Source organism: Brienomyrus brachyistius, chromosome 15 (assembly GCF_023856365.1).
Source record: "Brienomyrus brachyistius isolate T26 chromosome 15, BBRACH_0.4, whole genome shotgun sequence".
Taxonomy (NCBI): Eukaryota; Metazoa; Chordata; class Actinopteri; order Osteoglossiformes; family Mormyridae; genus Brienomyrus; species Brienomyrus brachyistius.
In genome coordinates, this window is record NC_064547.1 from 12,356,712 (window position 1) to 12,371,183 (window position 14,472).

Consider the following 14,472-nt stretch of genomic DNA (forward strand, 5'->3'; position numbering starts at 1 on the left):
ATTTAAGAAATTTTGGTCCAGCTTTTCTAAAAACAGAGTGTAAAAAAAATACTGAGAGGTTTTTTTTTTTTTAAGTAGTTGCTCAGACCCGCATCGTTTTTCAACTAGCTGTATGTTCCAGAAGAGCCGAATTTGGCCTGTCGGACTTTGCTGTAGGTAGATGTAACGCACAGATGTGAGAAATTGCTAGGCTGTCGCAATCTAATGTGCGTCATTGTGGTGAGTCATCCTCCGCCCGCTTCTGGCTGCTGTGGGATGTTCAGTTATTAGATGAATAGCCCTGACTCAGGTGAAATGTGGGAGCCGAGGAATTCAGGAAGGCTGCCCATTCCAGTCAAACGGCTCGTATGCTTACCGGCGCTCAGAGGCTCACATGTTAAAGAGGCCGGACCCAGTGTGTCGGCGCGCTCTTATGAAAGTACCTTTAGGACCTTCTTGTGTTATGTGTGTTCCCCATCATGTTCAGTCACTGAACACGGTGGTTGCAGTCTGGGGAGGATCAGAGTGATCCATGGCGGTGTTCCGGGTGAGGAGTCTGAGGCATTGATTCTGAGCCAAAACATATATTTCTGAGTCCCGTCCCTATCTTTGACTATGTTTTTGGTGTTCCGGCGCCGTGAGAGTCTCAGCATGACGGGACACCGTGCAAATCATTAGAAGGTTGTCGATGCGAATCTCACAATTGGCAAAGTGACTTCACTCCTGGGCCCTAGTGCAAGGCCCTTAACCCCAGCCGCTCTAGGGATCCTGCTTTCTCTCTATACTTCACTTTGCATAAAAGTGTCTGCCACATACATAAAATGTTAAAAATTAACCTTTTGACAATTTGCAGATTCTTTAATTGCAGTCCTTTCATTGGAGTCCTAACTCACAGAGACACACTCCACCCATTACTGTAAAATAATAATTATTAGTATTATTTCCATCATCTACAATGGGTTGGCACCTCATCCTGGGTTATTCCCTGCTTGGCGCCCATAGCTTCTGGGATAGGCTCTGGACTCCTGCAACCCTGCGTAGAATAAGTTGGTATAGAGGATGGATGGATGAATATTAATGTCATGTATCTTCCATATTTTATTTTCAGGCATATTGAATATTGAATTTATTTCTTGTTGACCTGTTATTTTGATTTCATTTTTTTGTTAAAACTGAATGAGCGGGGGACATACAGATAACCATGTGATCTTTCCGTGGGGCTGGCTGAGCAGCCTGCCCTCCCCTTCCTTTAATCCCAACCCACCCCCCCAACTTTCCTGGGCCCCCTTTCTCTTAGTTCCACCCGCTGACACGGATATTGACTGCGACGTGTCACTCAGTGTTCGACAGATTACTCTGGCCCTAAACCCCGAGGGGGGCTGTGTTTGCAGTCCATTGTAAATCAGCGCTATTCATCAGGTGGTTTGGTGGGGGTGCTGGCCTGGTGGGGGGTGGGGGGTTAAGGCCAGCATTCAACATTCCAGACATTGCTGCATATCTTATGCAAATTCCTCTGTCGGGGTTCCGGAATTTACACGGAAACACTAGAATGAAGAGTCGAGTTGTGGGGCAGTGAGGAAATATGAGTGCAGATTGACCCCTGGCTTACTACACTGCATGCGTGGCAGTCTGCTACTTGAGCCCTCAAACTTGCAACACACTAGTTAATAAAACAAAAGTATCTTGAGGGAACCATTGGAATATTAAGACTCAAGAGTGTACCAGTGCATAGTGTATTGAAATGGCGTTTCCCTTAGACACCCTACGGTGCTGCACATAATTACAAATACAATAGATTAATGTAGAACATGAACAATACTATACTATCAGTAAATGATATATAAACAAAAGTGCACAAAACTATGTTTGATTTTGTCCATGTATGCAGTGTAGTACAAATGAATGTTGAATGCAGAAATATTGAACTTTACTGTGTAAAATATCACTCCAAAATTGAATAGTGTGTAGTTTTCATTTACAGTGTCATTGATGTGGGGTTAAGGGCTTTGCTCAGGGGTGAAATCATTCTTCCTTTTGTAGAATATGAACCTTCAGATCATAGGAGTCCTAACCTACAGAACTGTACACCACCCCAAGAAAATAGGCTTCGCCTGAACAGGGACTTGAACCCTGGACCCTCAGATTAAAAGTCTGATGCTCTACCGACTGAGCTATCCAGGCTCATGAATGCAGAGGTCTATCCCACATGCTAACTACTCAGCCCCTATTGCCTAAAATGAGGCGCTTCTCATTAAAATGATGTCCTGCTGTCCACTCAAGACATATAGAGACATCTCAGAAAGAGCATTGCACTGGTGATAAGTGAGCAGACATGAAATGTCTTCAAGAGAAGCTTAAATCAGGAAAAATCAGGAAACGTGCAAGACAAGGGTGTAGGTCTGGTTATGCATCACAGAGGAGGGAGGTGAAGCCAAATGCAAGTCGTCCCCCCCCCCCCCCACTTTAGTGAAACCATAGTCGATTGACCTCAGTCAGATCCGCAGCATGGGCACCCAACGTCTCCCCACTGCATCCTCACAGAGATCTCGAGCTGCTGAATGTCCTGTGGTTAGCTGATGATACACGAGTGAATCATAACCACAGGCTAAAGGCCTCCAGCATTTACACAACACACATCCTGGGACTATATTTTATACAGAAGACTCACTTAATACCAAATCCTATGCAAATATTAAAACTGGTTAACATAAAGTTTGATTCTGGGCTGCATGTCATTTTGATTAAGCAACAGGCTGTTGAGAGAGAGGTGGGCTGCATTATGAGTTTACTTTCCAGCTAATCTATTAATATAAATCTAATGGGTTAACTTGAATGGGGTGGTTGACTGCCAGTATAATTAATGGATAATTTACTGGAGAGACTTTTAATCTGAGGGTCTTTCACATGTGGCGGGCAGAGGATCCCAGTTTTTGTATATTTTCTTAAGAGGTTCAGCCTTATTTTTGTGCTGATTCTGTCATTCGAGCCTCTAAGCCTGATGCCGTGCATGATCACCCCACAGGTATCCTTTGTATCTCCTTAATAGCAACAAAATATAGCGGCAAAGCTTTATATTTCATGTGTTCACAGTTCTCCTTTTCTCATGTGCTTACAAGTCCGTTCTTTTGTGAAGTACTATCTGATATTCTCACAAGTTCAGCTAGAAAAAAAATATCTATGCAGGGTCTTGGAATCTCGTTCGATGTCACTAACGTGATTGACTATATCCAATAGTTTAGAGTGTTTTGCCTGAAGTGTGACTGGAAGGTCGCCGGTTCAAATCCCAGGATTAGCTAAATGAGACCATTGGCCTCCTCAGTAAGGCCCTTAACCCCCAGTTCCTCCAGGGATTATCTAATTCTGCTTCTTAGAGAGGTATGAAAGTGTCTGTTGAATAAATAAAATGTAAACGTATTATACTTAGCCAGGTCTAAGTAGCTCTTGTGAAGACAGGGTTTAGCGGTTGGAAGATTTGAACTCACCTGCTTCTTCAAAGTGAGTTATTACTACAGCTTGCAGTTAATGTAGGGGGAGATCACTGGACTCACCGTTCTGACCAGCGGAGAATCCCACACTAATTGGCCATTTACCTGGGTTTATTTCTGGAATCTTCTCACCCTAACCATTCACCTTAGTAATTTCATCTCTTTTTCTGCTTTCTCCTGGAACAGCAGTTAATGGACGTGACTCATTCTAGGAACATAATTGCTTGTTCTACTTGGATGTGGCTTTTCCCTCGGCACTGAAAAGGGGTGGGCGGGGGGCTTTGAGAAATGGCAACCATGCACACGCTTGGCACACGCGCAGTCGCCCACAAAGAGTGCCAGGCACACCGTGCGAGAAATTCGGTTTTAATTATGCCTCGCCGAAGGGTAACGGAGATGAGCTGTTTTCTGGATGCTGTTATGTGGCACTTGGTTCTCCAAAGGGGCGGGGGCTCCTAAACCGCCCACAGACTCCCAATCATGGGGCCATTTCCTCCTCAGAGTCTGTTGCCCCCCCGCCCCCCAAAAAATAAACAGAGGAGCCCCTGAGGGGGATCCGGCTGACACTCCTATGACAGGCAACCCAATGCTGCAATGAGCTAGTGCCAGAGGTGTATACAGGGGCGGAGCCACAGCTGAAAGCTCATTGGCTCCTTCAGTCCCCTCACCTCTGTCACTCACTGATTCAAAACATATCATTAGCTAATAATAGGGCTAGCCCCTTTTATGCTCCCCACTTAAAGAATTTTTTTTTGACTATTTCTGAGGTCATTAAAACCCGCTTTCTGGAAGGAGATGATGCGTCCTCAGTGGGCCAAATTTCACACACAGAGCAGCACATTCATCCCTCCTTTGAGCCCCCACACAATGGGAGTAAATGCAGCCAATGACTGTTGAGAGATAGATCACATGGTTTATATTCTCCAGAACTGTCACCATTCATTTCTGATGGAATACACTGTGTATTTCGTATTTTCATTTACTTATCTATATACAATTATTATGGATATTACCAATTTTACATACTTAATGATCTGTTAGAAATTGCTTAGTGACTCTTAAAAACCACTTGTTTTTGCAGGCTTTTTCTCCAAAATCCTGTAGATGGTGCAGGAAATTTAATATAGTCTAATCTAGGTCAAGTTTTATTCTAAGTCTATGTAGCAATTGTGGTTTGTCACTTCTGCTACACTATCTTTTTCTATAGATACATATTATTTAATATGTCTGGAATTTTACTGAACTACTTCAGGTAGGGCTCTGTGTGCGTGTCTGTGTTAGCGTGCTCTCCCGGGGCTTCATATAGGTGCGTCACTTTCCAAAAAACATGAAGTTAGTTGAGCCGGTGTCTCTAAATTGCCCAGAGTGTGCTTGGGCCCTGTCCAGGGCATAACTTTGGGTTGAGCATTGGGTGGGGGGGGGGGGGGAGGGGTTGAGGTCTCCACCCATTTAATGGGATCCAGGGGGTTGTATTGGCTGGTTTTGATTATTTGGGGGTGGGGGGGTCACCTCCCTATTATATACGTCCATGTGGGCCATGATGGATGGAGTCTACTCACTAGGCTCCCAGCAGCCATGGATTGGGTAAGAAGTAAGGAAAGGGATGGACATTTTAAAGTAAGCTGTTTCACTCTGTAATATGATAACCTGTTTGAACAAAATCTACATAGTGCATCACAAAATTTACTCAAGGATATATTAACCTCATTCAGTGCAAGAAAATAAAACAATAGTACAATAATCTGAGTCGAATTCTTAAACCACAGAAAGTGACATTCAAATATTTGAGGTAGTCTGAGCAGTAAAAGCGATTATAGCACTAAGGAGTAGGTTAGCTGAGCTACCCGCAGTGACCGCTTTGTTATAAAAAGCTCAAAGCATCAGCAAATAGAAGGTGACCGACGATTTTAGCCAAGGAGACATTAAAATTTATCATTGAAATTTAGATGTTAGACTGCAGATCTGGCTTCTTTGAAAAGAGCAAACCTGACAGGACAGCTGTATTACGTTTTCTTTCCACTTTGGTTGTTCCTGCTCAGGCTGGTTTCCAGAAAACCATTCAAACACAAACATGCTTGTTGTGTTTGGGTCCAAGCCTAGATGCTTAGTAGTAGCTGTAGCACAGAAATGACTTAATAGTTGCCTGAAGACACATATTATTTAATGTGCAGAGGTAATGGAATTTGTGAATTCAGTGTTGGGAGCCAATAGGAGGAGGGCAGGGGCAAGAGGCGGGGTCATCGTAAACCCCAGGTCTCCATGGTTACCAGCATTGTGCCTACCAATGCCTCTAATAATAAAACCCGTCTCACCTAGATTGGTGTGATGACATAGTTAGTGTTACGTGGGGTCAGCCGAATTGAAATGGCAGGGATGTGAAAGTGCATGCTTAAGATGATTTGCTTCTGCACCTTTTTAGAGTTTAATTGGCTATAGCCTGACTTTTTGTTTGGCTTTATGGGTCTTAGGCTTTGGTGCAACTTGCAGGCTTTAGCACTTAGTAGTCTGGCTGGGAGTATTTATTGTGTTTAAATCTGAAGGCCTTGAATCAGGAATTATGGAGTTCCAGCGTGGCCTTGCAATAAATATTCCCAATAAATATCAGCTACATTTATTTAAGCTCCTTTCCTTTAATGTGGTTTAAGTGCTTTTAAGTTTCAGTTCTGCATCTCCCCAAACACACACATCCCACTTGAAAGTCCTTCAAAGAGCCCCGTCATCAGATCTTGCTATGATGTTAAACTCTTTGTGTCTGACGTGCACATAAATCTGAAGATTCCCGCAGCAGGTGGTGCCACCGGGCTGATTCCAGGGGTGAGTGGTTAGTCCAAATCAAAGGAAGCTTGACAATTAAAGATGGTTTAAGGGTCACCATGCACCCGCATTAAACCTTCAGCCTTCACCTTGGAAAAATATTCCAGTGGCCTTGTGTTATTATTTTTAGTTATAACGTCAATTAGCTAGTGATTCTCGCCAAAGCAACTTTGGCTAGTAACCTCCAGGTCACAGTACTCTAAATGTCGGTCTTTAACCAGCATGCATAGCGTTTTCAGAATTCAATATTGACTTTTGGTGATGTATTGTTTGTCTGATTAATGCTCAGGAAAAGCAATCTCATGTCCAAAATGTAAGAAGTGTGAAAGATATATGGAGCAGCAGTGCAACCCTCAAGTCGGTAGGAACATTTATACTGTCTGTATTCTTGGGATTGATGGATCTTGGTGTTTATTTCACTTTGGTTTGCTGTAGTTACCAAGGTGATGCTCATTCAAGCCATTTCATTTTTCCGTCCAGCGTGTAATGGAAGAATGTGTTGCTTAGTTTACTAGTCTAGCACAGTTCAAGGAACTATACTTTCCTCAACTAGATTCTTCTCAACAATGGTCCCGCCAGCTAATATCTAGAAAGAAAATCAGAGCTTTGAATTTCAGAAATTCTGATGACATATCTGAGTTTAGATGCCACTTCATCTCATGGCCTCTTGATTGTACTGCAGCCTGCCCACTGCTGTGGATGCATGGTGGCCTGGACTTCTCCCAGCACTGAGAACACTGATTGCCCTGACTGTTTGGATCTACATCATGGTATAATGCAGACCTCAGTTTCCCCACCTTTAATGTTCATAGGATGGGAATTTTTATGGGCAGGAATGTTTACAAAAACAGGTTCTCAGACCAAGAATCTCAATTCTTATTCATCAGTTATTCAACTTATTGGATCCACAGTAGCATGAAACAAAGTATGGCTGTATCCCATCTTCAGCTGATATGTTTAGTCTAGTGCTGAGGTCTGATTGCGACACCTAATGTCTTCATTTCTGCTTACATTGAGTACCTTATGGCTTTGCACAAGCCATTATACAGAGCGATTGACATGGTCTCCAATAAATGTCCACTATTTGTTAGGAATATTTCACATTATGTTTTCCTAATGTAAGGTTTTGTAAGTATTCTCTGATGGTAAAAGGCCTCTATCTATCTATCTATCTATCTATCTATCTATCTATCTATCTATCTATCTATCTATCTATCTATCTATCTATCTATCTATCTATCTATCTATCTATCTATCTATCTATCTATCTATCTATCTATCTATCTATCTATCTATCTATCTATCTATCTATCTATCTATCTAGTCACATCAGTTTGGATGGATTTCTATGATGACAGCAGATGTTCAGAAGTTACCCAAAAAACTGAAAGCTGAAAAAATTCTGCACGGCAGATTATCTGACTGGTACCTTTCAAGCAGTATTACTCAACCAAGTCCTGGGGGACCCCCAAACGGTCCGCATTTTAACTCCCTCCTCGCTCCCAACACACTTGTACCAGGTGCCTGCTGATCTTGATAGTTTGTTTCATTCATGATTGTTTGGCTGTGTTGCGCTGGGAGCTTTGATGGAGCAAAAATGTGGACCGGCTGGGTGTCGTCGAGAACTAGGCTGAAAAACACTGCTTTACAGCTTATATCTGAGCTTCCGGAAAACACAAGATAGCCTGAAAACCATGGAGCAAAGTTTATTCTAGCATAAAATCACAACGGGCCATCAGCCAGTGGTTCTAGTTCAAGGTGTGATGACCGCCTACCTGGGAAACCCCATGATCCTTCTGGACTCCTACTGAACCTGCTTGAGGAGATTAGAGACAACCAGCTCCATTTGATATGCATTAAACACTTTCACACTTTTAATTGAGCCTGCTGATTAAACGAAACCCCCCCCCCCACCTAGCAAATAATGGGCCTTTCTTTTTTCCCTCATTATTGGTAGCAAAACAGCTGGCTGACAGACTCCAGCCTTAGAATGTGCTCAGAAAAATTCATAACTTTCCCAAACAAACTGAGTCAGCCATCTATTTACACAGCTGATGTACATGCAAAGCAAGAAGGAGCATCTAGAAAGCTGGAAGATGTACACTGTGATGTCAGTATTGTAACGACACCAGCTGTAAAAAATTCTTTCTAGACAGTTCTGCCTTCAGCCGCACTGGAGCTAATATTGTCTGGCAGTACCTGCAGCAGACACACTCACTGTTCTCAGTGACAGAAAGTTCACATGCAAAGCCCTGGAGCCTGTACTATGAAGGCCATTATGTCGAACAAAGGGAAAGTTATTGTCAAAAGAGTTCCAGGAAAGTTGGAGTTTATATTTGGCCAAGTTTACAAAGTCTGAGCAAAAGACACTATGTCACTGTGCATTGAGGGTGTCCGAAGGTCCGATGGGAAATTAACCCTTTCTTAAGATTAACGCACATGCCCACAGATACTGCTTCCAAAGGAGAGGCCTCCTTTTGTGTCAGTATAGCTTACCGAGCCACTTGTCTTCCCTTTCTTGTTGTGCTGAACAAAGTATGAAATTCAGCAAAACACCGTTCTGTTTTCCATCAGTTGCCTTTGACATGTCAATCCGTAGAATTTCTCGTTAAATATTTGGGAATGAATGCTGAATTTGTGCATTTTTGCTGGCTGTTTTGGGATTGGGGGGATAGTCACTATCTCCTGTTCTTCATTTGGTGTTAGGGAACAAACACAGAACCTACGTCTGGGTCCAGTAAACAGGGCCAGATGGTCTCTTCACAGTGCTGCCACATCAGCAGAAAGCTCTCGCCTGCCTTGCTGAGAGTTCATTTATTTTTCTGTTAATCAGAGCCACCCCATCCAAACAAACACACTTGCCCAAGCTAACCCAAGTCCAATCAGTGATGTGGCCATTTCCCATGAAGTGGCAGGAAGAAAGCTGCTGTTTTTCTATGCGTCTCCAGGGAACACTGTGTCAATAAATATGGATTTACAGTCGGCCCTCCCTATCCGTGGGAGATCGGTTTCAGGACCCCAAAATCTGTTCAAGTCCCTTACAAAGACTGACATAGTATTTGCGTATAACCTGCACACATCTTTCCACGTACTTTAAAGCAGTGTTTCTCAAACCAGTCCTCAGGCACCCCAGACCCCAGATCAACACTGCTTTAAATCATCTATAGACTACTTAAAATACCTAATACAAGATAACTGGTTGTTATCCTGTACTGCTCGGGGAATAATGACAAGGTAAAAAGTCAGTACAGATGCAACCATCATAGTGCATATAAGAAATATCATTAAAAATAGAGTGAATTATTTATAAATAAATTATAAATGCTTTGTCTCTCTCTCTCTCTCTCTCTCTCTCTCTCTATCACACACACACACACACACACACACACACTGTGTTAACACTCACCAGCACCCAAAACTACATATCACAGATTCAGTGTAGTTCTCAGCACACTGCAAATTCAAGGTTTGCTTATCGTTTTTTTTTTGGGAATATTTTCGATCCATAGTTAGTCGAATCTTGAATCTGCAAATGCGGGACCTGGGGATACGGAGGTCAGGCTATTTCCTTAGTTCGGGTTGGGCAAAAAGAATATATTTTATTGTTCCTTGGGTTGATTTTAGTTGCTTCTAGGCCACATGACATAGTGTGGTGGGTAAGGTTTATCATCCCCTGTGTGAGGCTTATCGCCCCCTCCTGGTGAGTGGTGGATTCATGGCAGAGTCCTGCACGGGTCCACTTTTGGAGACCTGCACCCGCACGTGCACCCGTGATTATTTCAAAGTTAAATCCGCACCTGCCCGGGCCCGTTAACATTCCGCCCGTTACCCACCCGTACCCGTGATAAATTACACACAATTATTTTTTCTATGCAACGTGACAAGCGCTAGACCTACGTGAATTTAGAATTGAAACGAAAAAGCCCACAACAATTTCCTACTTCTATTTTATAGCAACTATTCCCCTTCTAATCTTCCCCAAAACATAAACAAATACCTGCAATTTCCCCACATGCAATCTAGTCCCTACTGCAATGCCTCACGGGACATGAGTCCTGTAGTGCAGCTCGCTAGGTGTATGTGAATGTTTGTTGAGGCGGTTATCTAAGGTATCCCCGACATCACTGTGATGATGACAATTAGTACATGATAGTCTAATACATAAATATTTTCACTTATATGATATTTTTGCAGGCTACCATACTGTTTTGATTGACCTGCTACCCGCCCGTGTGTAATGAATTACCCACCCGCATACCCGCCCATAAAATTCCAGAACATTAAAATCCGCCTGTTTCAGCAACTATCTGTGGGTACCCGTCGGGTACCGGCAGGTACCTGACCCGGTAAGGGACTCTGATTCACAGTGTGCCATTGCATCACAGCAGCTTGGTTTTGGAATAATATTCATGGCGTTCTGTTACCATGTTTTCTGTTTAAATTGCTACTCATTCCGTGTCCCAAATTGCTTCAAGGTACAGCAGAAATTTTGGGTCTTGACTCAAATCTGTTCCCAGTCTCTCTTCAACCCCCTTCTGTGGTATGGTTACACAAAAAATAAACATCAGCAGCTATTGAATATCCTTACGCTAAAGCCACATATTAAAGCAATCAGACCTTAATTATCTGGATGTTGTTCTGGCTGCAGTTTTTACCTGCAAGTAAAAGGTCAGGGGAACCCAGCAGTGTGTTTTAGATGGACTGTTTGGGGAAGACCCTCAGTACTTAAAGTCATAGTGTGTGACATAAGTACCTTGATGGATTTGAACGTAATGACTTTGCTTTTAGCTACTGGTGGGCAATTGTTGGGTCCAAGAGCAACTGAAATGTTGCAACATGTAGTGAAGGAAAACAATTCAAGGCGGGAAAGTGGCTCAGTGGTTTGGACTGAAACCTCAAGGGAAAGAGGTTTGAGTATGATGGGAAAATCACCCTCTCAGTCTATATTCAGTTTCTATGTTCTCGCAGTCTTTGTGTGAACTGGCTGGGTATTCTTTTCTGTCAAGAACCTAGAACCCTTAGTTTGGTTGTTGGGAATTGGCAGCATATGTTGAAGTGCTATCTCTATTTTTGATGACACTATAGATAAATTAATATTCATGTCATATGCTGTTGATCATTTAATATAACATAATGTGTGCATTATTAACAGAGGTGGAGATTTCAGGTCCAGAGACTCTGTGACTGTGACTCTGTTTACTCAACTGGTTGGTTGAAACAAAATCTTGGTCTGAATTTGTACTCTCTGGACCTGAAATCTCCACCTCTGATTATTAATAGCTTATCTGCTGTCGGGTTTAACTTATGGAGGCCAATCTCCAGTGGTTTGCTGCTAGTTCACACCATGCTGTTCAGTCAAAATATTTTTTTACTGTTTTACTGTAAATGCTTCAGATCACTTTACAGTCATTGTGAGCTTTCATTTTGACTCTGTTCCCCTGGTTACTGGGTTGGATTCCATAGTTATTATTTGAAACATATTTTACAAGAGGAAATTAAAATTTAACTTGAATATGATATAGGAATGAATATTCTTGACCCAAATCAGTTGTTGTGTTGTCCCATAAGTACCCAGATTAAATGTTCAAAATAAGCAGTAACTGTACTCCCTAGTAAAGAAATTGATTGTTTAGGCTCAGTAGAGGAATTTCAATGATGATCCTCAGCTTTCAGCTACTGTACAGTGAGCTGCAAAACATATGCTTGAAGTCAGCATGGGCAGAGAGTCTAGCATTGGGTCCAGCTTTTACGTAGGGATAGTAGGTTGGGCAACTGGTACCACACCGACCTACAGATGGTTAGAGGGAGGCGCCGTCCACAAAATGGCCCCGTATGTCAAAATCCACTTAATGGGGGTAAACTTTGTGTTGGCTGATTATTAGCTATCACTGATGAATGCCAGATGATTCCTGGTTATCCCTATAGCCTCACATAAAATGGACAATTGTTCTGTGGGTCCCTGTTTAATGGGGAACATGTGGAGAGGTGCAGATGGAGGTGGGGAGTCAGGAAGGCGTGGGAAAAGGTGGGGCTGGGGTTTTAGTTGGAGAGCAAGCAGATGTTCTAAGCTTCCAATTCTTGAATTCCCCTTTCCCGAACTATCTGAATTACAGGTAGAATCCAAGGATTTTTTGGTGGAAACATGGGTCCATTCAAAAGAACAGGAATACCTTGTGAGGGGATGGAGGCTGGGTGCATTACATTAGACACTGTTATACAGAGCAACATGCAGTCGAGAAAGTAGGGCCACAAAGTTCCTGATGCAATTGGAGCTGGAGAGCTTTGCTCTGGGACCCAATGGCAATATCAATCTCCGGATTCCAAGATTTGAACAAACAACCTTCTAACAATACAGTAAGTAAGTAAGTAAATATGGAATCCAATACACACACCAGCCTTACCTGTTGAGCCACACCAACCTCATTTATGTTGGGTATGACGCGTCAATGGCTCACAGATAAGATGGAAGTCAGAACAGAGAGAGGCCATCTCCTCACTGTCCATGGCTTTATTTGGTCACGCTACACTAATAAGCAGGGCACATGTGTGTGTGGAACGGGTGGAAATGCTGGAGGTCTACATTAGGCGAGTCATACTGAGCAGCACCACGTCGGGGGGGGTCTTGGGTAAATGGCTGAAACTTGATATGCCTGGGATTTTAATGACTGGGCGTGCGACTGAATATGGCTTCTGGAAGCTCTAGATCTCTGTAGAACCACATTTCTCTCCTGCTGTTTTGCTGCGTGTCGGTTTTTATGTGGGCAGATCTGAAGCCACCTGTGAGTGCTCAAGCTGAGCCAAGTCTTGCAAGTCAAAGGGAGGCTGCTTCCGGGCCTGAATTAAGGCAATTAGGCTGAATTACTGTGCAATTTAAGACCAAATGGCTTAAAAAATAATACAATTAAATTAATAGACCCATTTATTTTCTTGCTGCTACTGCTATAGGTTGTATGTATTTGGTTTGTGAATATTTTGGGGGCCATATACTGAGGTGTGTTTTTCTGTTTTGCAGAGGAGTCTTCAAAGGCCCAGCTTGACCTGACGGAGTTAATTGGCGTCCCCCTGCCTCCCTCTGTCTCCTTCATCACTGGCTATGAAGGCTTTCCAGCCTACAACTTCGGGCCTGGCGCCAATATCGGTCGATTGACCCGAATGTTCGTACCCGATCCTTTCTACCGGGACTTTGCCATCATGGCCACCGTTAAACCGACCACTAACCACGGCGGAGTTCTCTTCGCCATCACTGACGCATTCCAGAAGGTTGTGCACCTCGGTGTGGCGCTATCCCCAGTGGAGGACCAGACCCAGAGGATTATATTGTACTACAGTGAATCGGGGTCCTCGCGCTCCCAGGAAGTGGCGTCCTTCAAGGTGCCTGACATGTCCAACAAGTGGAACCGCTTCACGCTGACGATGCAGGAGGATGAGGTGCGACTCTACATGGACTGCGAGGAGTATCACCGCGTGGCTGTTCAGAGGAGCCCCTCACAGCTACGGTTTGAAGCCAGCTCTGGCATCTTCGTGGGCAATGCGGGGGGCACTGGCCTTGAAAGATTCATGGTAGGTTTTCTGAATCGACCTCTATGTGTGGTTATTGGGCTCCTGTTGGCAATAAATTTACTTTTTAGCATATAACCTATTTAGCAGACACTTTTATTCAAACGACGCACATTTTTTTCGCATGAAAGCACGGTCAGACAATCTCTGGAGCAATTGGTGGTTAAGAGTCTTGCTCTGAGGCTCAACTGTGAAATCACTCTGTCAAACCTGGGATGTGAACCAGCACCTTTCTAATATGGGGTGCCGTAAAAGGAGGGAAGTTAGGATAATTCCAAGGGCCCCTGATAATACCAGGGCTCCTCCTTCTCACCTCACACGGTGAGACCCAGCCAGCATCATGCCTTCTTTGACAACCACGATTTATCTTCCACCATGTTGGGTTGCTCTTGATACTAACCCAACAAACAAATTATCTTATTAATTCTTCTTAAATGATTAAAGATATAGCGTTTTTCTCTGTAACTACAGTTCAAAGCAGATTTTTTCATCATGTGGCAGTTCAAAAAACCCCAGAAAGTGGTAGCAGAGTGCTCCGACAGGCGTTTTTAATTAGATTTAATTTCTGTTGCATGGGAATGAAAAGGAGGAATGAGTGAGTGTTGATCTGAGCTTCAGATTTGCCCCTGGCCTATCG

At 43.3% G+C, this 14,472-nt stretch overlaps 1 protein-coding gene and 1 non-coding gene across 3 annotated transcripts in view; one reads left to right on the plus strand and one right to left on the minus strand.

The window, feature by feature from the left end:
• LOC125708932 (collagen alpha-1(XVIII) chain-like) overlaps positions 1-14,472 on the plus strand; it is a 70,002-nt gene that overhangs the window by 17,156 nt on the left and 38,374 nt on the right. For both annotated transcript variants that reach the window (XM_048976859.1, XM_048976860.1), the window contains exon 3: positions 13,291-13,838. In XM_048976859.1, coding sequence (XP_048832816.1) covers positions 13,291-13,838 — 548 coding nt within the window. The remainder of the gene's footprint in view (positions 1-13,290; positions 13,839-14,472) is intronic.
• trnak-uuu (transfer RNA lysine (anticodon UUU)) lies at positions 2,088-2,160 on the minus strand. Its single transcript has one exon. It is a non-coding gene; the product is annotated as a tRNA-Lys (tRNA).